The sequence below is a fragment of the Salvelinus fontinalis genome, chromosome 39, assembly GCF_029448725.1.
Source record: "Salvelinus fontinalis isolate EN_2023a chromosome 39, ASM2944872v1, whole genome shotgun sequence".
Lineage (NCBI taxonomy): Eukaryota > Metazoa > Chordata > Actinopteri > Salmoniformes > Salmonidae > Salvelinus > Salvelinus fontinalis.
The window spans coordinates 12,802,975-12,820,460 of record NC_074703.1 but is presented as its reverse complement, the minus strand read 5'-3'; the positions used below and the strand labels follow the sequence as shown (position 1 = coordinate 12,820,460).

The following is a 17,486-nucleotide window of genomic DNA, read 5'->3' as shown; positions in this document are numbered from 1 at the left end:
AGTCCCTAGTCCTAGTGTACGTTCCAGAGCGCAGAGATTGTAACCTCGCACTGATTTTAAATTTAATTAAATCACCGAACAAAACAGCAACTGGGTGATTATCATGAAACCAGTTTTAAACATATCTGTAGCAAATTCAGTTACAAAACCATGATGCATCTGCAAAAATCAACTATCATTCTAAGGACTAAGATGTATAGTTTTTGGCAAAGTGTATATTTTAATCCATGTTTAATTTTCGAAAGGATTTTGTACATTTTCATACAAAATTCTCATTACCCGAAATGCATCCAGACAAAATTCTCTGGTCCAAAATTGTATACAATTTTACTTTAGAAAAACCAATCTTATTTGAATAAAACACAAAATATGTTGCTGTAGTTTGTCCATAAATCAAAAATGTAATACAAGTTGACATTTACATTAAACTATCATATTTAGTTTTATTAACCTATGATGCATAATTCAGAGGAGTAGTTAAGGTTAAATTAATGTATTCATTTAAATGCCTTCAGATAGAGGTTCTTATTCTCAATCACCCACTTTACCTTACTTGACCTTCTCACTACCAAACCGCTAAAACACTCAAATTGGAAAAAAGTCTGATAAATTTTATTATAATTTTATAATTAAATTTATTTTCAGTGTTATGTTTAACTCAGGTTTTTTCATTTGGCGAGAAATGTGAACAAAATATTAGAAATGTATTGGTTTATTACTTTTTTGGACTCTTACGATAATGAGAAATTTGTGAAAATGTTGGTAAAATGCACAATATCTGATTTTAAAAAACATAATAATAATTATGAAACAGATAGAGTGCCCTCAGAAAGTATTCGCACCCCTTGACTTTTTCCACATTTGGTTGTATTGCAGCCTGAATTTAAAATTGATTAAAATTCGATTTATTTTGGTCTCTGGCCTACACACAAAACCCCATAATTTCAAAGTGGAATGATATTTGAACAGTAGTGTATATACAGTTGAAGTCGGAAGTTTACATATACTTGGGTTGGAGTCATTAAAACTTGTTTTCAACCACTCCACAAATGTCTTGTTAACAAACATTCGTTTTGGCAAGTCGGTTAGGACATCTACTTTGTGCATGACACAAATCATTTTTCCAATAATTGTTTACAGACAGATTATTTCACTTATAATTCACTGTATACCAATTCCAGTGGTCAGAAGTTTGCATACACTAAGTTGACTGTGCCATTAAACAGCTTGGAAAATTCCAGAAAAAGATGTCATGGCTTTAGAAGCTTCTGATAGGCTAATTGACATCATTTGAGTCAATTGGAGATGTACCTGTGGATGTATTTCAAGGCCACCTTCAAACTCAGTGCCTTTTTGCTTGACATCGTGGAAAAATCTGAAGAAATCAGCCAAGACCTCAGACAAAAACCTCCACAAGTCTGGTTCATCCCTGGGAGCAATTTCCAAACACCTGAAGGTACGACGTTTATCTGTACAAACAATAGTATGCAAGTATAAACACCATGGGACCACTCAGCCGTCATACCGCTCCGGAAGGAGACGCGTTCTGTCTTCTAGCGATAAACGTACTTTGGTGCAATAAGTGTGAATTATTCCCAGAACAACAGCAAAGGACCTTGTGACGATCCTGGAGGAAACAGGTACAAAAGTATCTATATCCACAGTAAAACGAGTCCTATATCGACATAACCTGAAAGGCCGCTCAGCAAGGAAGAAGCCACTGCTCCAAAACCGCCACAGAAAAGCCAGACTACAGTTTGCAACTGCACATGGGGACAACGATTGTACTTTTTGGAGAAGTGTCCTCTGGTCTGATGAAACAAAAATAGAACTGTTTTGCCATAATGACCATCGTTATGTTTGGAGGAAAAAGGGGGAGGCATGCAAGCCGAAGAACACCATCCCAACCGTGAAACACAGGGGTGACAGCATCATGTTGTGGGGGTGCTTTGCTGCAGGAGGGACTGGTGCACTTCACAAAATAGATAGCGTCATGAGGTAGGAAAATGATGTGGATATATTGAAGCAACATCTCAAGACATCAGTCAGGAAGTTAAAGCTTGATCACAAATGGGTCTTCCAAATGGACAATGTCCCCAAGCATACTTCCAAAGTTGTGGTAAAATGGCTTAAGGACAACAAAGTCAAGGTATTGGAGTGGCCATCACAAAGCCCTGACCTCAATCCTACAGAAAATTTGTGAGCAGAACTGAAAAAGTGTGTGGGAGCAAGGAGGCCTACAAACCTGACTCAGTTACACCAGCTCTTTCAGGAGGAATGGGCCAAAATTCACCCAACTTATTGTGGGAAGCTTGTGGAAGGCTACCTGAAACGTTTGACCCAAGTTAACCAATTTAAAGGCAATGCTACCAAATACTGGCTAAGGTGTATGTAAACTTCCGACTTCAACTGTATATACACTACCTTTCAAAAGTTTGGGGTCACTTAGAAATGTCCTTGTTTTCCATGAAAACATGCATGAAATGAGTTGCAAAATGAATAGGAAATATAGTCAAGATGTTGACAAGGTTATAAATAATGATTTTTAATTGACATAATAATTGTCCTTCAAACTTTGCTTTCGTCAAAGAATCCTCCATTTGCAGCAATTACAGCCTTGCAGACCTTTGCCATTCTAGTTGTCAATTTGTTGAGGTAATCTGAAGAGATTTCACCCCATGCTTCCTGAAGCACATCCCACAAATTGGAATGACTTGATGGGCACTTCTTACATACCATATGGTCAAGCTGCTCCCACAACAGCTCAATAGGGTTGAGATCTGGTGACTGTGCTGGCCATTCCCTTATAGACAGAATGCCAGCTGACTGCTTCTTCACTATATAGTTATTGCATAGTTTGGAGCTGTGCTTGGGTCATTGTCCTGTTGTAGGAAGAAATTGGCTCCAATTAAGCGCCATCCACAGGGTATGGCATGGAGTTGAAAAATGGAGTGACTTCTTCAAGATCCATTTTACCCTGTACAAATCTCCCACTTGACCACCACCAAAGCACCCCCAGACCACCACATTGCCTCCACAATGCTTGACAGATGGTGTCAAGCACTCCTCCAGCTTCTTTCCATTTTTTCTGCATCTCAAGAATGTTCTTCTTTATGATCCTGACACCTCAAACTTAGATTAATCCGTCCATCACACTTTTTTCCAATCTTCCTCTGTCCAGTGTCTGTGTTCTTTGGCCCATCTTAATCTTTTCTTTTTATTGGACAGTCTGAGATATGGCTTTTTCTTTGCAACTTTACCTAGAAGGCCAGCATCCCAGAGTCGCCTCTTCACTGTTGATGTTGAGACTGGTGTTTTGCGGGTACTATTTAATGAAGCTGCCAGTTGTGGACTTGTGAGGCATCTGTTTCTCAAACTAGACACTCTAATGTAATTCTAATGTACTTGTCCTCTTGTGCACCGGGGCCTCCCACTCCTCTTTTTATTCTGGTTAGAGCTAGTTGTACACAGCGTTGTACGAGATCTTCAGTTTCTTGGCAATTTCTTACATGGAATAGCCTTCATTTCTCAGAACAAGAATAGACTGATGAGTTTCAGAAGAAAGTTGTTTGTTTCTGCCCATTTTGAGCCTGTAATCAAACCCACAAATGCTGATGCTCCAGATACTCAACTAGTCCAAAGAAGGACAGTTTTATTGCTTCTTAAATCAGGACAAAAGTTTTCAGATGTGCTAACATAATTGCAAAAAAGGGTTTTCTAATGATCAATTAGGCTTTTAAAATTATAAACTTGGATTAGCTAAAACAACGTGCCATTGGAACACAGGAGTGATGATTGCTGATAATAGGCCTCTGTTCGCCTATGTAGATATTCCATAAAAAATCTGCCGTTTCCAGCTACAATAGTCATTTAAAACATTAACAATGTCTACACTGTATTTCTGATCAATTTGATGTTATTTTAATGGACAAAAAAATTGCTTTTCTTTCAAAAACAAGGATAATTCTAAGTGACCCCAAACTTTTGAACGGTAGTGTATATATATTTTTTTTAACAAATGAATTACAAATGAAAAGCTGAAATGTCTTGAGTCAATAAGTATTCAACCCCTTTTTTATGGCAAGCCCAAATAAGTTCAGGAGTAAAAATGTGCTTAACAAGTCACATAATAATTTGCATGGACTCATTCTGTGTGCAATAATAGTGTTTAACGTGATATTTGAAGGTAAGGTAACACTTTTTTAAATTCACGCTGTAAAACAATAACATGTGGAATAAGTCAAGGGGTATGAATACTTTCTGAAGGCACTGTAAGTACATATCCTAACCTCAGTGATCCAAGAGGAAATTTAGCAGACAATTACCCTTGAGAATATTGGGGTTAAATGTGACCCAGCTACAGTTTATGGGGAAAATAAGTAAAATTCTTTGTGTAAAATATTATTTTGTGCAATATGTTTGAATTCTTGGAGTATGATAAATACACTGCTCAAAAAAATAAAGGGAACACTTAAACAACACAATGTAACTCCAAGTCAATCACACTTCTGTGAAATCAAACCGTCCACTTAGGAAGCAACACTGATTGACAATAAATTTCACATACTGTTGTGCAAATGGAATAAACAAAAGGTGGAAATTATAGGCAATTAGCAAGACACCCCCCAAAACAGGAGTGATTCTGCAGGTGGTGACCACACACCACTTCTCAGTTCCTATGCTTCCTGGCTGATGTTTTTTGCCTGTGCCTGTTTCCTCTAGGATTTTGCCTCCGTTAGTTTTTTATCCTGAAAAACTCCCCTGTCCGTAAGGATTTCAAGCGTACCCATAACGTGACGCAGCCACCACTATGCTTGTAAATAACGAATGGTGGTACTCAGTAATGTGTAACATTTTGTATTTAGGACAAAACTTTAATTACCACATTTCTTGCAGTATTACTTTAGTGCCTTACTGCAAAGAGGATTTATGTTTTGGAATATTTTTTATTCTGTACAGGCTACCTTCTTTTCACTGTCATTTAGGTTAGTATTGTGGAGTAACTACAATGTTGTTGATCCATCCACAGTGTTCTATCACAGCCATTCAATTCTGTATCTGTTTTAAAGTCACCATTGGGCTCATGGTAAAATCCAACAACTGAGTTAGGAAGGCCTGTATCTTTGTAGTGACTGGGATTGTTGATACACCACCAAGTGTAATTTATAACTTCACCATGCTCAAAGGGATATATACATATTTTTTCTGTACAGGTATCCTTCTTTTCACTCTGTTATTTAGTATTGTGGAGTAACTACAATATTGTTGATCTATCCTTAGTTTTCTCCTATCACACAGAGATGAGGTAGTCATTCAAATATCACGTTAAACACTGTTATTGTACACAGAGTGAGTCCATGCAACTTGTGACTTTTTAAGCACATTTCTACTCCTGAACTTATTTATGCTTACCATAACAAAGATGTTGAATACTTATTGACTCAAGACATTTCAGCTTTTCAGTTAAAACATAATTCCACTTTGACATCATGGGGTATTGTTTGTAGGCTAGTTACCAAAAAAAAATCTATATTTAATACATTTTAAATTCAGGCTGTAATGCAAGTCTCCCTTGACAAATTATATTTAAAAAAAAGTTGTATTAGATATAATTACTGGGAAAACAATAGGTACATAACACATACACAGAGACATCTAGAGCAGGGATCTTTAACCTTTTCATGCCCAGCGATGCCCACCCCATCATATGTTAGCAACACATTTTTTCACGTCTTATCAGGTGAACGTTAATGGCAAGGAGAAGTAATAAACATATTAAAATGAATGGATTTGGTAGACCTGCTCTTTCCATGACAGACTGACCAGGTGAAAGCTATGATCCCTTACTGACAGATTTTTAAGCCTTGAGACATGGATTGTGTATGTTTGCCATTCAGATGGTGAATGGGCAAGACAAAATATTTAAGTGCCTTTGAACAGGGTATGGTAGTAGGTGCCAGGCGCACCGGTTTGAGTGTTAAGAACTGCAACGCTGCTGGGTTTTTCATGCTCAAGAGTTTCCTGTGTGTATCAAGAATGGTTCACCATCCAAAGGACATCCAGCCAAGTTGACAACTGTGGGAAGCATTGGAGTCAACATCCCTGTGGAACACTTGACACCTTGTAGTGCATGAGGCTGAGGCTGTTCTGGGGGCAAAGGGGGGTGAAACTCAATATTAGGAAGGTGTTTGTTTTTAACACTGAGCTTAGTTCAACTGTCCTACCCCATCAGAATCCAAAATACAAGCTCGTTTTACTCCAATGTTTGTAAACCAAGTAAATTTAAACACCATTTAACCTCCAACCATGGTTAAAACTATAATTTGTATATTACAGATGGTCACTCCTTGCAACCATTGCTCTATGGATTTCAGTGGGTACATTTCTCCAGCCCCAGTAGTCAGCTTTTTACCAAAACAGGGAGGACAATTTGTTATCGTTTCAACTGCTGATTGCTGCTTTAAGGTTCCCAGCTAAGACAACCAACCATCACAATGTTCCTCAATAAAGCAGCCATCACTGAGCTGATCAAGTAAATGAAGTGGTAACCAAGGACTATAGTGGAAATGATGAATCCATACTGAACTAAGTATATGGCTCTAATCTGACTGCACAGATCTCAACTTTCAATGACCTTCTAGTACTTCAGCTGCACATCTACTCATACCTTTTTCACACTACTGAGCCAAACCCTAGGATTATTCTAGGCCAAGCCACACTACTGTGCCAGCCTGGTTACGCATCCATTGTAGTTGCTAAAACTACGCTGGAAAGGACAATGTGAAAGCTAGCGCAGTATGGTTTGGGTTAGCACAAGAGTGTGAAAAGGGTATGAGTATGCTTAGTTCCTGGAAATTAAGTCAATATCATTTCCACTGACTTCAAATGCTACTGTCAATTATGAAGCACAGACATGTTTTGCAGTAAGTCTGGCAACGTTTGGCCTTTTATTGGACAATGTAACAAAGGTAGATCAGACAACACAAATCAACAGAATCAACATTCAAATTGACAAACACACCAAGAGGTTTTAATAAAGTGCTGACCAAGAAAACAGATAAAGTAACTTAGACATGAAGCCCACATAGAAAAGTAAAAATATGATCAATAAAACTCTACCTCACGATAACTTCCCCCTCCGTAAAATGATTAAGGGCTTCGCTTGTCCCTTAGTTGCAATCGTACTACGTGTTCAAAGGATGTGTTATAGGCATATTATTATCAGTAGTAATTCATTTGAGATTTGACCATGTAATAATTTTTAAAAAATCAGTCAGAGTGCTTGTACTTTGTGCAATTCTCATTTGTAAAAACAAATATTAAAACCCTAGTTTCTAGTACATTCTAAAGCCACTCAGCAACAACAGTCATTTCTAAAGGCACACGAGAAACATTACAACAGTGCTTAATTTGACCTCTAAAATGGAAAACACCCCATTCATCATCCAGTCTGTGACAAAGAAAAACAAACGTCTATATTCAATCAAACCTCCATCAATGAAATGCTTATCCACACAGAGGACAAACATTCAGTCCAGTTATACTTTCTGTCAAACATGTGAAACTTTGGTTACAGTAACCTGCTTGTAATGAATATTAAAAACTCAAAAAGCAAATGTTCAAAGTGTGCTGCCTTACTTAGCTCTGCACAGAAATGACCCTTTCTGAAAAGAAAATATCAACGTTAAAAAGTCAAACATTTATATGCAGAGAAATAATATGGATCAGATCAGATGGACAAAGATAGAGCCCTCTCTAGGGAACCTCAAGACATACGAATAGATGTTAGAAAGCTTTCAAAAACACTCAAAATGATGGAAAAAGGTTACGAAACAAAAGGCTGTTGATGGGATGTTGGTTTCCAACGCTTCCATTGAGTGTTTCTGTGTTAGGCTAAAGACTGAATTGAGCTGACCTCAGATAAAATCAGTATCATTCACTTCTCAACCCATTCAAAGACTGTGTAAAAATGTACTTCTTGTCAAATGCTATTGAAGCATGAGCTTTTGACAACAGGACAATAAAAGGAGACAAAGTAACATAAAAAAAATCTAACCAACTGAGAAACATAAATGTAAAATTGGTAGCGGTGCAAATGGCGTTTTGAAAGTTACACACTGGCGTGTGTCTTGACAGTTGCTGCATCTGTAACCGGTTGGGTATATATTTGTGTGGACATTGGTGTTCTGCAGAATCCTGGTTGGGGACTTTTTCAGACAAATACCATGATGGAAGCATTAATGTTCAGTAAGACAGTACAGTCCCTCCCCGTCACGTTACTACGCCCCCCAACTACGTCTCACGTCTTCTGATGCCTTCTACTGTTCATTTCAAAATAAGGGTCCTCGTTTTTGTTCTTGAGTTGGGTCTTCTTTGTGAGAGCAGTGTTCTTTTGGGAGGGGAGGGCTTTGATGTTGGGGCTGGTTTTTTGGGGGGCCGTTTTGGTGGGCTCCGGTTTGAGAGAGGGGGTGTTGGTGGTAGGCACTTGCCTCCGTCCTGCCCTCTGTGCAGTTGGTACCGTTCTTTGGTTGGTCTTGCCAACAGTGGAAGAGCCACTAGGGGTCCCTGGTACCCGCCCAGGGGTGCCACCATGTGGAGGCACAACCACTTTGGGGATGGCCCTGGTTTGGGCCTGGCTTTTGGCTGTGGTGTCTTTGCTCTTGGGGAGCGAGATGGTGGATTTGGGCAGGACTGTTGTGGCAGTCCTGGAGGTAGGGGTTAGTGCCCTGGTGGGTTGGGCCGTTGTAGGCCTGGGTGTTGGCACAGTCACCCGGGGGGTTGGACGGACCCGTCTTGCAACATCCAGATGAAGGCGTGAGGCCGGGGAGGTGGGCCGCCTCTGAGACAGGTGGCGTTGGGTGGCGCCGGTTGGGGGTCGACCCTCTTTCTGGAAGGGGACCCTCGATGGGGCTGTGGCGGGGCGAAGCACTGTGATGGAGGTGTGGGTGGATGGAGTGGAGGGTTTAGGACATTTACAGGAGGGCTCGGGGCACACAGGGCTACGGGGCTGAGAGAGGGCGCCGCGAGGGGACGGCCTGAGCTTCAGCTTGGGGGCAGAAGAGTAATGGAGCAGTGGTGCCGTCTGCTGGCTTGGGCCCTGCTGCGAAGACAGGGTGGGTGACACAGTAGCCACCTTCTTGGGGATTGGCAAGGGCATCTGAGTGGGCTTCTTGGGGTAGGGAAGGGGCATCTGCAGGATCTTTTTGGGTGCTGCGGCTGCTTTCCTGGGCAGAGTAGGGGTCGAGACGGGGGTGCAGGTGGCTTTGGAGGCCGAACCAGAAGAAGACGAGGAGGAAGACGAGGGGATAAGGTTGACTGCAGCAAGAGGGTCCATGTCAGGTGGAGGGGCCGCTGCTGCAGAGCCGTGGCCCGGTGGCCCCTTCTGGTATGCCAGGATCTTCTGCTCCAGAGTGGTGAACTGGAGCACCCGGCCAGGGTCGTACTTGAGCAGGAAACCCCTTAGGGTGTCCCAGCCACCCCCCACACGCACCATCACATGCTTCCCATGCAGCATCTACCACAGTGAGAGAGGGAGAGACAGGGATAAATGTGAGACATTTCAGTTATCTCTTTAAAGTTAACAGTGAAGTGGTGACGCAGGGTACCATGCTAAAGGAAAAATGACCTCTAAGTCCCGCGGTGTAAGCTCACAGCTTTTAAAGGAGGAACCAGTATACCACCACTACTAACCGCTCACTACTCACTCCTACTACCACCAACTAATATCTACGGTGCTGCCAACTACTATCGACAGCTACCATCTATTTTTTCAGCTGCTGTTTGATGGAAGTGTTAACACTGGTCCTTGGCCAATATAATGTAATCCCCCCTGTAGGTCCAGTACTAATGAGATCCATTCTGCTTCCCTAATGAGTTTAGGGAGTGATCTGCTGCTGTGTGGAACCATGAGTAACTGAGACAGACCTTTCCTGCTTCCTTTACCCTACACCGCTGCTTTTTATACTTAGCACGGTTTTTTACTTTCCAGTTGTATCACCATTTTATCAGCCTTAAATACCCAACATCGGTACTAAGCTTACTTGACCTTTCCAAAATGCTGTGTCTCAAGTCTACAGACCTATCCAGTCTATTTAATAGGTTAGTCTCAAGTCTACAGGACTCTCTAGTCTATATAATAGGTTGGTCTCAAGTCTACAGGACTCTCTAGTCTATATAATAGGTTGGTCTCAAGTCTACAGGACTCTGGTCTATATAGTAGGTTGGTCTCAAGTCTACAGGACTCTGGTCTATATAGTAGGTTGGTCTCAAGTCTACAAGACTATCTGGTCTATATGGGTTGGTCTCAAGTCTACAAGACTATCTGGTCTATATAGTAGGTTGGTTTAAGTCTACAAGACTATCTGGTCTATAGTATGTGAAGGTCTAGGTCTAAAAGGACCAGACGACAGGTACTGACCATAGAATTACATCAAGTGTAGTAATTTAATTTCTACGGTGCTGACACAGCCAAACTTGTGCCAGGCACCGAGACTGAACCTTTGGATTAGTGGCCAGGTAATGAATGAGGTTACGATATAGAGAGGTTTCCTGGTCTCTTGGCAGAGGACAGAAAGGGTGTGTCACTAGCTACAGGTCTAATGTTCACTTAGCAATGGAATTGACTCCAAAACTGGTGTTCAATGCTTGGGAGTGTTCAGTGTGTCACTATACAGTGTGTGCTGCTCACCCGGATGAAGAGGGTCTTGTCTCCCAGTCTATAACGGCCCTCTGACAGGTATTCAATAGATACTCTCTGGGAGCAGTTACACGGAGGCTCGTCCGTCAGATGTTGCTCCTGTAACACAGAGGGAGAATTAACATGGGCCTATAGAGTACTGGCTAAGTAAGTAAGAACATGGGAAAGACACTTTCTAAAACATTGAGAAACCCTGTTTCATTAACCCATCGCCTAAGGATAAAGTAGAGTTGCTAACAGGAAAACGCAATGAACCGATGAACTCAAATTAACCAATTTTAAGTTGCAAAGACTTGAAAGGCTATAGAACAGCATTCAGTAGCAGCCTCTGAAAACTGTAGATGAAGAGGACCGCTTTGGCAAACACACTAATCAAAGGCTAAGTGTCATGCAGCTTCGGCTGTGGACACAGGAAGCGTTCTGATGTTCGTTGATGTTGTGACTGAGCTGCATTGGTGCCACAGGCTAGAGTCACATGACCCCAGATGGATGGAGCATCACGAGGACCATAATGACTCATACAGCCCTGAGCAGTGAGGCAACTAGAGCCACCGCTGCCGCCATTTTGGATCTGATGAACTGGGTCACTAACTATTTTAATAGAACAACAAGAGAGATGAGAGGAGAGGAAAGTGGAGAGTTGAGTCCCTATTTAGTCAGTAGAAATTTGACATTAGCACAGTTTTAACTCCTGGAGTGACTTGCCCCAGGCTGGTAGAGGCCCCCATGCTGGCAGCACACAGTGAAGGTTTTGACTGCAGGAGCAGGCTCTGTAGTCTTCAGCAGGGTCTCCTCCAGCTCAATCTCCTTCTCCAGTTTCACCAGCACCGGAGGCTCCACACCATACCTATGGAGAAAAACAGATAAGTCCAGTGCTTTAAAGGGACTGTTAGGAATGGGAAAAAAGATGCCACACATTTCACTTTTGCTGCCTTGTCCATCTTTCTATCCCAAAACAGCTGCAACATACCACATTGCATAACTACAGGATCAGTGAAAGGTAAAAACAAAACGTGGTGGTCATGTTCTAGAATGATCTTAGCTTACATTTGTCACAGTGCAACATCTACAGCACATACAGCGCAAGTCAAAAGTTTGGACACACCTACTCAAGGGTTTTTCTTTATTTTTCAAAACTATTTTCTACATTGTAGAATAATAGTGAAGACATCAAAACTATGAAATAACACATGGAATCACTGTAGGCATGTCCAAACTTTTGACTGGTACTGTACATCATCAATCAACCAAGGGAAACTTACTTGGAGACGATGCGGCCGATCTCTAGTAGACACAGACACACCTGCCTGGGATCCTTGTGCAGAACTGCGAGACAGAGAAAATACATACCGTAGAGACGACATGGTTGTATAGTATCGCAGCAGTGTCACAAACCCATTACTTATAATGAGGTGTCCACATAGAGAACTTATGTTAATTGTTCTCTATGGTGGATCTTATTATGTCATTAAGGAGGATGGCTTAAACAAAAGCCAGACAATGGCTGCAGTGGAGGCATCTGCTCCGTTCAGTCATTAAAGGCTTACAACTCAGCCCATGTTCCTTTGAACCGATTAAGCTAAGGAGCCATTAAGCAACTCCAAGGGTAATGTAGTAATGTATCAAACTCCAAGGGTAATGTATTAATCAACTCCTGAGGTAATATAGTAACATTAATTAACTCCAAGGATAATGTAGTAATGTTACAAGAGTGGTGGGATGGAATGGAGTTGGACCCTACCTCAACTGTACATCCATGGTTCTGCTCCACTGATTACACAAGACTGAATGGGTTTTGGTTTGATTGATACCTGTGGATATTCATGCTAGAATGCTAAGCTAACTAGAGGCTGCCGGAAAAAAATAACCCAAATATACACTTCAAAACTGTCTGGAGCGATGGCCGTTTGTGATTAGCTCCTACTTGCTGTGCCTACTGGTCAGTACAGCCTCCCCACCAAACTAAAACACGTACCTAGGCCCTCTGATTCAAACAGGTACGTCTCCTCCACGCCTATGCGGCGACACCAGCCCAGGAAGTTGGCAGTGTTGTCACGGGCGAAAAAGGACCCTGGAGAGGCATTGCACTTACATGCCACCTTCTTCATGGGAAACAACTGCAGGGAAAGGCATTCAAAAAGTACAACAAATTAACCACACATGTATTGCATCACAGTTGACATATGACCATTCTTGGTTAGGTGATATTTTCAAATGGACAGAAAAACGAATAATTTCAGAACCAAACGCACCAACTCTTCTCAGATGGGAAACAGACCGCCATCTCAAACTACCCTATCCTTACCACTCTCCCCACTCGCCTACTTTTCCTTAATATCCTGTTCCCCCTGCCATTCCTCTAATCACAGCTCACCTTGCCCATATCCGAGGCCCCGCTCTGAGAGATCCTGCTCTGCAGAGCTCCGATTAGCCGACACAGCTTCACCCCGTTGTTCAGCTCCGCCATGAAGCTCTCCGCTCTCACCTCCTCTCCTGTGTATCAGAAACAGAGGAAAATATTAGCATGAGTGTGTTAGTGTGTATTGTTGGGAGTGATGGGTGAGTGACAGGGCGAGACATTTAAGGCCAAATGATTAACAAAAGGAAGAATTCTAGGCTGCACATCCAAAAACTTCCATTGCCAGGTTCAGGGGACAAATAATGCCGCAGGAACAAGACAACGACACACTTTTTGAATTATTCCCCCCCATGACCTGCCTGGTCTTACCCAGCATCCCGGTGAGCCAGATGGCCAGGTCCTCTTGCATGGGTACCAGTGTGGCTTCGTGGCGCACGGCCAGCCACTGGTCATACTGGAGGACATCGGCCAAGCCCGGCCCATGGCGAAGCGTCAAAGGGCTGCGTGGACTCTGCAGGGGCGTGTCAAACTTCTCCCTGAACCACACCTGCAGGGGGGGGGGGGGGGGGGGGAGAAAGAGAGAAAGAGCACATTGAGTGACAAACTACCACCAGCTGGTGCCGTTACTATGGGGAGAGAGGGCAGAAAGGTTTTGGGGTCTGAAAATTAAATGTTCATAGCATATCGCTTACATTCATCCGTCATTCAACCCTTCCATTATATTACAAGTGGTGTCAGCCTGACAAAGGGTGTCATATTTTCAGAATAGATTCCAGCACGATAGTGATTGTATCCAAATGCTCGTAGACTATAGGAGCTGCACGGATCACTGGAAGTGGGTTTAGACTCTGTTGGCAGTGAGATAGGCCGGGGGGAGAAATCCTTCACTCACACAGGATACTAGACCTCAGCCCCTGGCACACAGACCGCGCCTTCGTCAGGGCAAGAATAACATGATTCAAGCATATCAATTTTCAAACATGTTGATATTTATCAGCATACAATTTTGACATTTGGCCCCCCCAAAAAAACTATCCAGCTACACTAAGATTGAAGTGCAAATAGACAGAGGAAAGGTTGCCTTGGAGATAGAGCAGCATTTTGTATGACTCTAAAATGGAAGAAGAATAGAAATGGGATATTGTCGAGACAACCAAGTCCTCTGAGACGGCCTACTAGATGTCTGTGGTGATATTCCAATCGCAGCGAGGGAAAGGAAATCAGCTGAGGGGAGGAGAATTCCTGGAGGCTGGAACAAGCCTTGTATCCTACAGTCACATCAGATTAACCTCCAATCATACACACAGCTGACAGTATATCCGCTATCGCTGCCTCTCTCCCACATCCTCACTGGTATATCATGATTGAGACTTTCCCTGGGTTTAGCCTCACAGAAAGGTCTCGGTTGTTCTTTGGGAGTTTTTTTCACGACCCCATTTGAGTGACTCCCAACCTTCAGTGGAGGTAGAGAACGAGGGTGAGTCAAGTTATCACTGTTGGAGATATCGGACGTCACAGAAAACATCCCAGACTGAAAAGAGAGTATGAGAGAGAAAGTGACAGAGAAAGAGAGCGCGAGAAAGAGAAAGTGAGAGAAAGAAGATAAGAGCAAGAAGGTGTGAGAGAGAAAGAGAGTGAGAGCGTAAATGGCCCTGCTCAGTAGAAAGCATTTAAAATTCTGTCTGGTTGTCAAAAAGAGGTGCATTTAATTAAAACACAGAAATTAGAAGAAATTCTCGCAACTCCCCAACCCCCTCTCCCTTGCATAACTATGTTCTAAGGATAAGGTGCCTGGCTTTTGCTCTGGGCAAGGCAACCCCACAACATATGTTGTTTTCCGTCTTACTCGCACTGAAAACAGCTAATTAGAGAAAAGGCGACGAGGAGGGGAGTGTTTTGAGTTACATAAACATGTGGAGATTACCACCATACCATTGGGGATTACCCGTGGTGACCTCTCCGGCATCACCTGACGATGCAGGTTTCAGGAAATGAAAGCTTTAGTAGCCCTCACATGGGCTTATTCTAGTTAGACATCAATTCAACTTATCCTTTATGGTAGTCCTTGTGCAGTAGAAAACCTAACACCTTTCCTGTGTCCAAATCGAATAGCTAAATGGTTTTGGGAACTGTGAAAACTTTAGACTCCTCCCAGGTATACGTTTAGTTTTCAGAATAAGGGTGTAGAGGTAGCCTGTGTACAGGCAAGTAGACTAACTGTGGAAACAAATACAGCATAATCCTGGTAAATCTGGCACATAGGGGAGGGAAATCGTAAGAGTTTTAAACATTGGACTTTAAAGCTCCCTCTTAATGGAACATAGTTAGGAGAAAATCTACATTCCTAACTCGTTCTTAATGAAGCCACCAAATAGCCATTCAGGATGATGTGGATCGCATATATGTACACCTACTAGGCCTCTCGATTGCATGTTGCTGTGATCACAAGACAGACACCAAGCCAATGAGTTTGAATACTTCTCAAATGCATCCTTTCACCCTTCCTTAACGGAATCACATGATTTTAGTGCATAAAAATTGTTTCCACTACATTGCTTTCACTAATAATGTCACATCAGATTAGTGATGGGAGAAAAATACATATCACAATAATATTTTGGACGATATTATCATTTATATTTTCGCTGTGCCTGCGCCAAAACTCCAGTATTTTTCATCCTATATCTTGTTCTCCATCTTCTTTTTAAAATAGTGAGCCAACATGGTTAACGCACTTTTATTTCAATGACTGATCACTCATTTTGTCATGGTTCTCTCGTCCCTCTGCAGCAGACATATTGTGAGCAATATGTTTGGAACATCAAAGCATAATAAAATCACAGTATCGAATCGCAATTCATATTGTATCGGCACCGACATATCATGATAATATTGTATCGCGAGGTCCCTGGCAATTCCCAGCCCTACATCAGATCAATGGTAACTTCAAGGATGAGAGAAAGGAAGGATTCAAACAGGGCCAGAGTTACACCTGCTAGTCCTTTATGCTCCTCTTAGTTGTGAAATCTTCCCATGGTTCTTGTTGACCTTTGACCCAGGGAGGAGAAACCCCACAGGCAGGGCCGTAACCAAGGTCTGAGTTTTAGTGAGGTCTGGACAGGGGGGGGGGGATTGAAGCTCATTTACTGCATTTCTATACCATTTAAAAACTCCAAAGTGCTATTTGAAGAACAGCAAAAATAACCCTAGCCATTATCACATTGGTTGCTGTTGCTTCATTCACCTCAGTCCATCTACAAACACATAGCCTATTAGCTATGCAATTACCCGCTACACATTAACCCAGCACCGTGATTAAAAACTATAATTTAATACGTACAGAGGGATGTTTGCAGCAAAAGTATTTTATTGACAAAAAGTAAACAAATGAGTTTGCTTTACAGAACTTTTTTTTTTTAAATCCAGACGATTTTTTGCTGGAACACATTTTGCCACAGGGTGGGGATATTTTTTGGTAGGTTTAAAGCACATTTTTTACAATTCTACACATTCTGCAATAACTTATGCCATGTTAATATAATATCTGAGTGAGAGTGACTAACAAAATAAAATACATGAGGGCCTCCTGGAGGTCAGGGCCCCTGGGCACACACAGTGTGGTGGTAATTCAGGCATGATTACTACAAATTTAGAGTTGGCTAAACTAACTAATTTACCAATCAACACATTTTTACTGGCGTTGAGTGACTATCAAGTGAGTAACATAACTGTAAAACTGCTTATGCACAAAATGGCACCTAGTGTATTCTAATATCTTAACTCAACAGTAAGTTGAGACCCTGACTGTGGGTCCCCCCCCCCCCCCCCAAAATTGAATAGTTTATTTCATTTGTTTTATTTAAGAAACATGTATGAAATCCAGACCTCTGTGTCCTCATATGTAGTTACGGCCCTGCCCACAGGGTTTATTGGCCTCCTCAGATATCAGACGGCCTTGAGAGCAAACAGATTATGTTGCTGGAGATAATAGACCAGTAAAAACAGTAAAGCGATTGGATTGGTGTCAATCCGCCTCCTAAATAGACTAACTCAGGGCTGCCCAACCCTCTTTCTGGAGATCTACCGTCCTGTGGGTTCAGTCCAACCCTACTTTAACACACCTGATTCTACTAATTAGCTGCTCAACAACACCTTAACTAGCTGAATCAGATATGCTAAATTAGGGTTGGACTGAAAACCTCCAGGACAGTAGATCTCCAGGAAGAGGGTTGGGTTGCCCTGGACTAGCTAAACCAGGAAAGCGTGAAGGGTCCTAAACTGGCGAGAACGTCACGATTTTGCTTTGCCATTGTAGCTGAGCCGTTTTGCTAACACCTGACTGCTACTCCTATCCTTTAGATATGTAAATACAGCAGGGATAGTGGCCACGGTATGAGAAGAGGTCTTTGGACTGGGCCTTTGAGGGAAAAG

At 42.1% G+C, this 17,486-nt stretch overlaps 1 protein-coding gene across 3 annotated transcripts in view; it reads right to left on the bottom strand.

Moving 5' to 3' along the window:
* Positions 1 to 6,916: 6,916 nt before the first annotated feature.
* LOC129838426 (GAS2-like protein 3) overlaps positions 6,917 to 17,486 on the bottom strand; it is a 31,217-nt gene continuing 20,647 nt past the window's right edge. For all 3 annotated transcript variants that reach the window (XM_055905364.1, XM_055905365.1, XM_055905363.1), the window contains exons 3-9: positions 13,425 to 13,602; positions 13,071 to 13,189; positions 12,672 to 12,813; positions 11,959 to 12,022; positions 11,402 to 11,543; positions 10,688 to 10,795; positions 6,917 to 9,514 (exon numbers count right to left, since the gene is read on the bottom strand). In XM_055905364.1, coding sequence (XP_055761339.1) covers positions 8,300 to 9,514; positions 10,688 to 10,795; positions 11,402 to 11,543; positions 11,959 to 12,022; positions 12,672 to 12,813; positions 13,071 to 13,189; positions 13,425 to 13,602 — 1,968 coding nt within the window. In that variant the 3' untranslated portion in view covers positions 6,917 to 8,299. The remainder of the gene's footprint in view (positions 9,515 to 10,687; positions 10,796 to 11,401; positions 11,544 to 11,958; positions 12,023 to 12,671; positions 12,814 to 13,070; positions 13,190 to 13,424; positions 13,603 to 17,486) is intronic.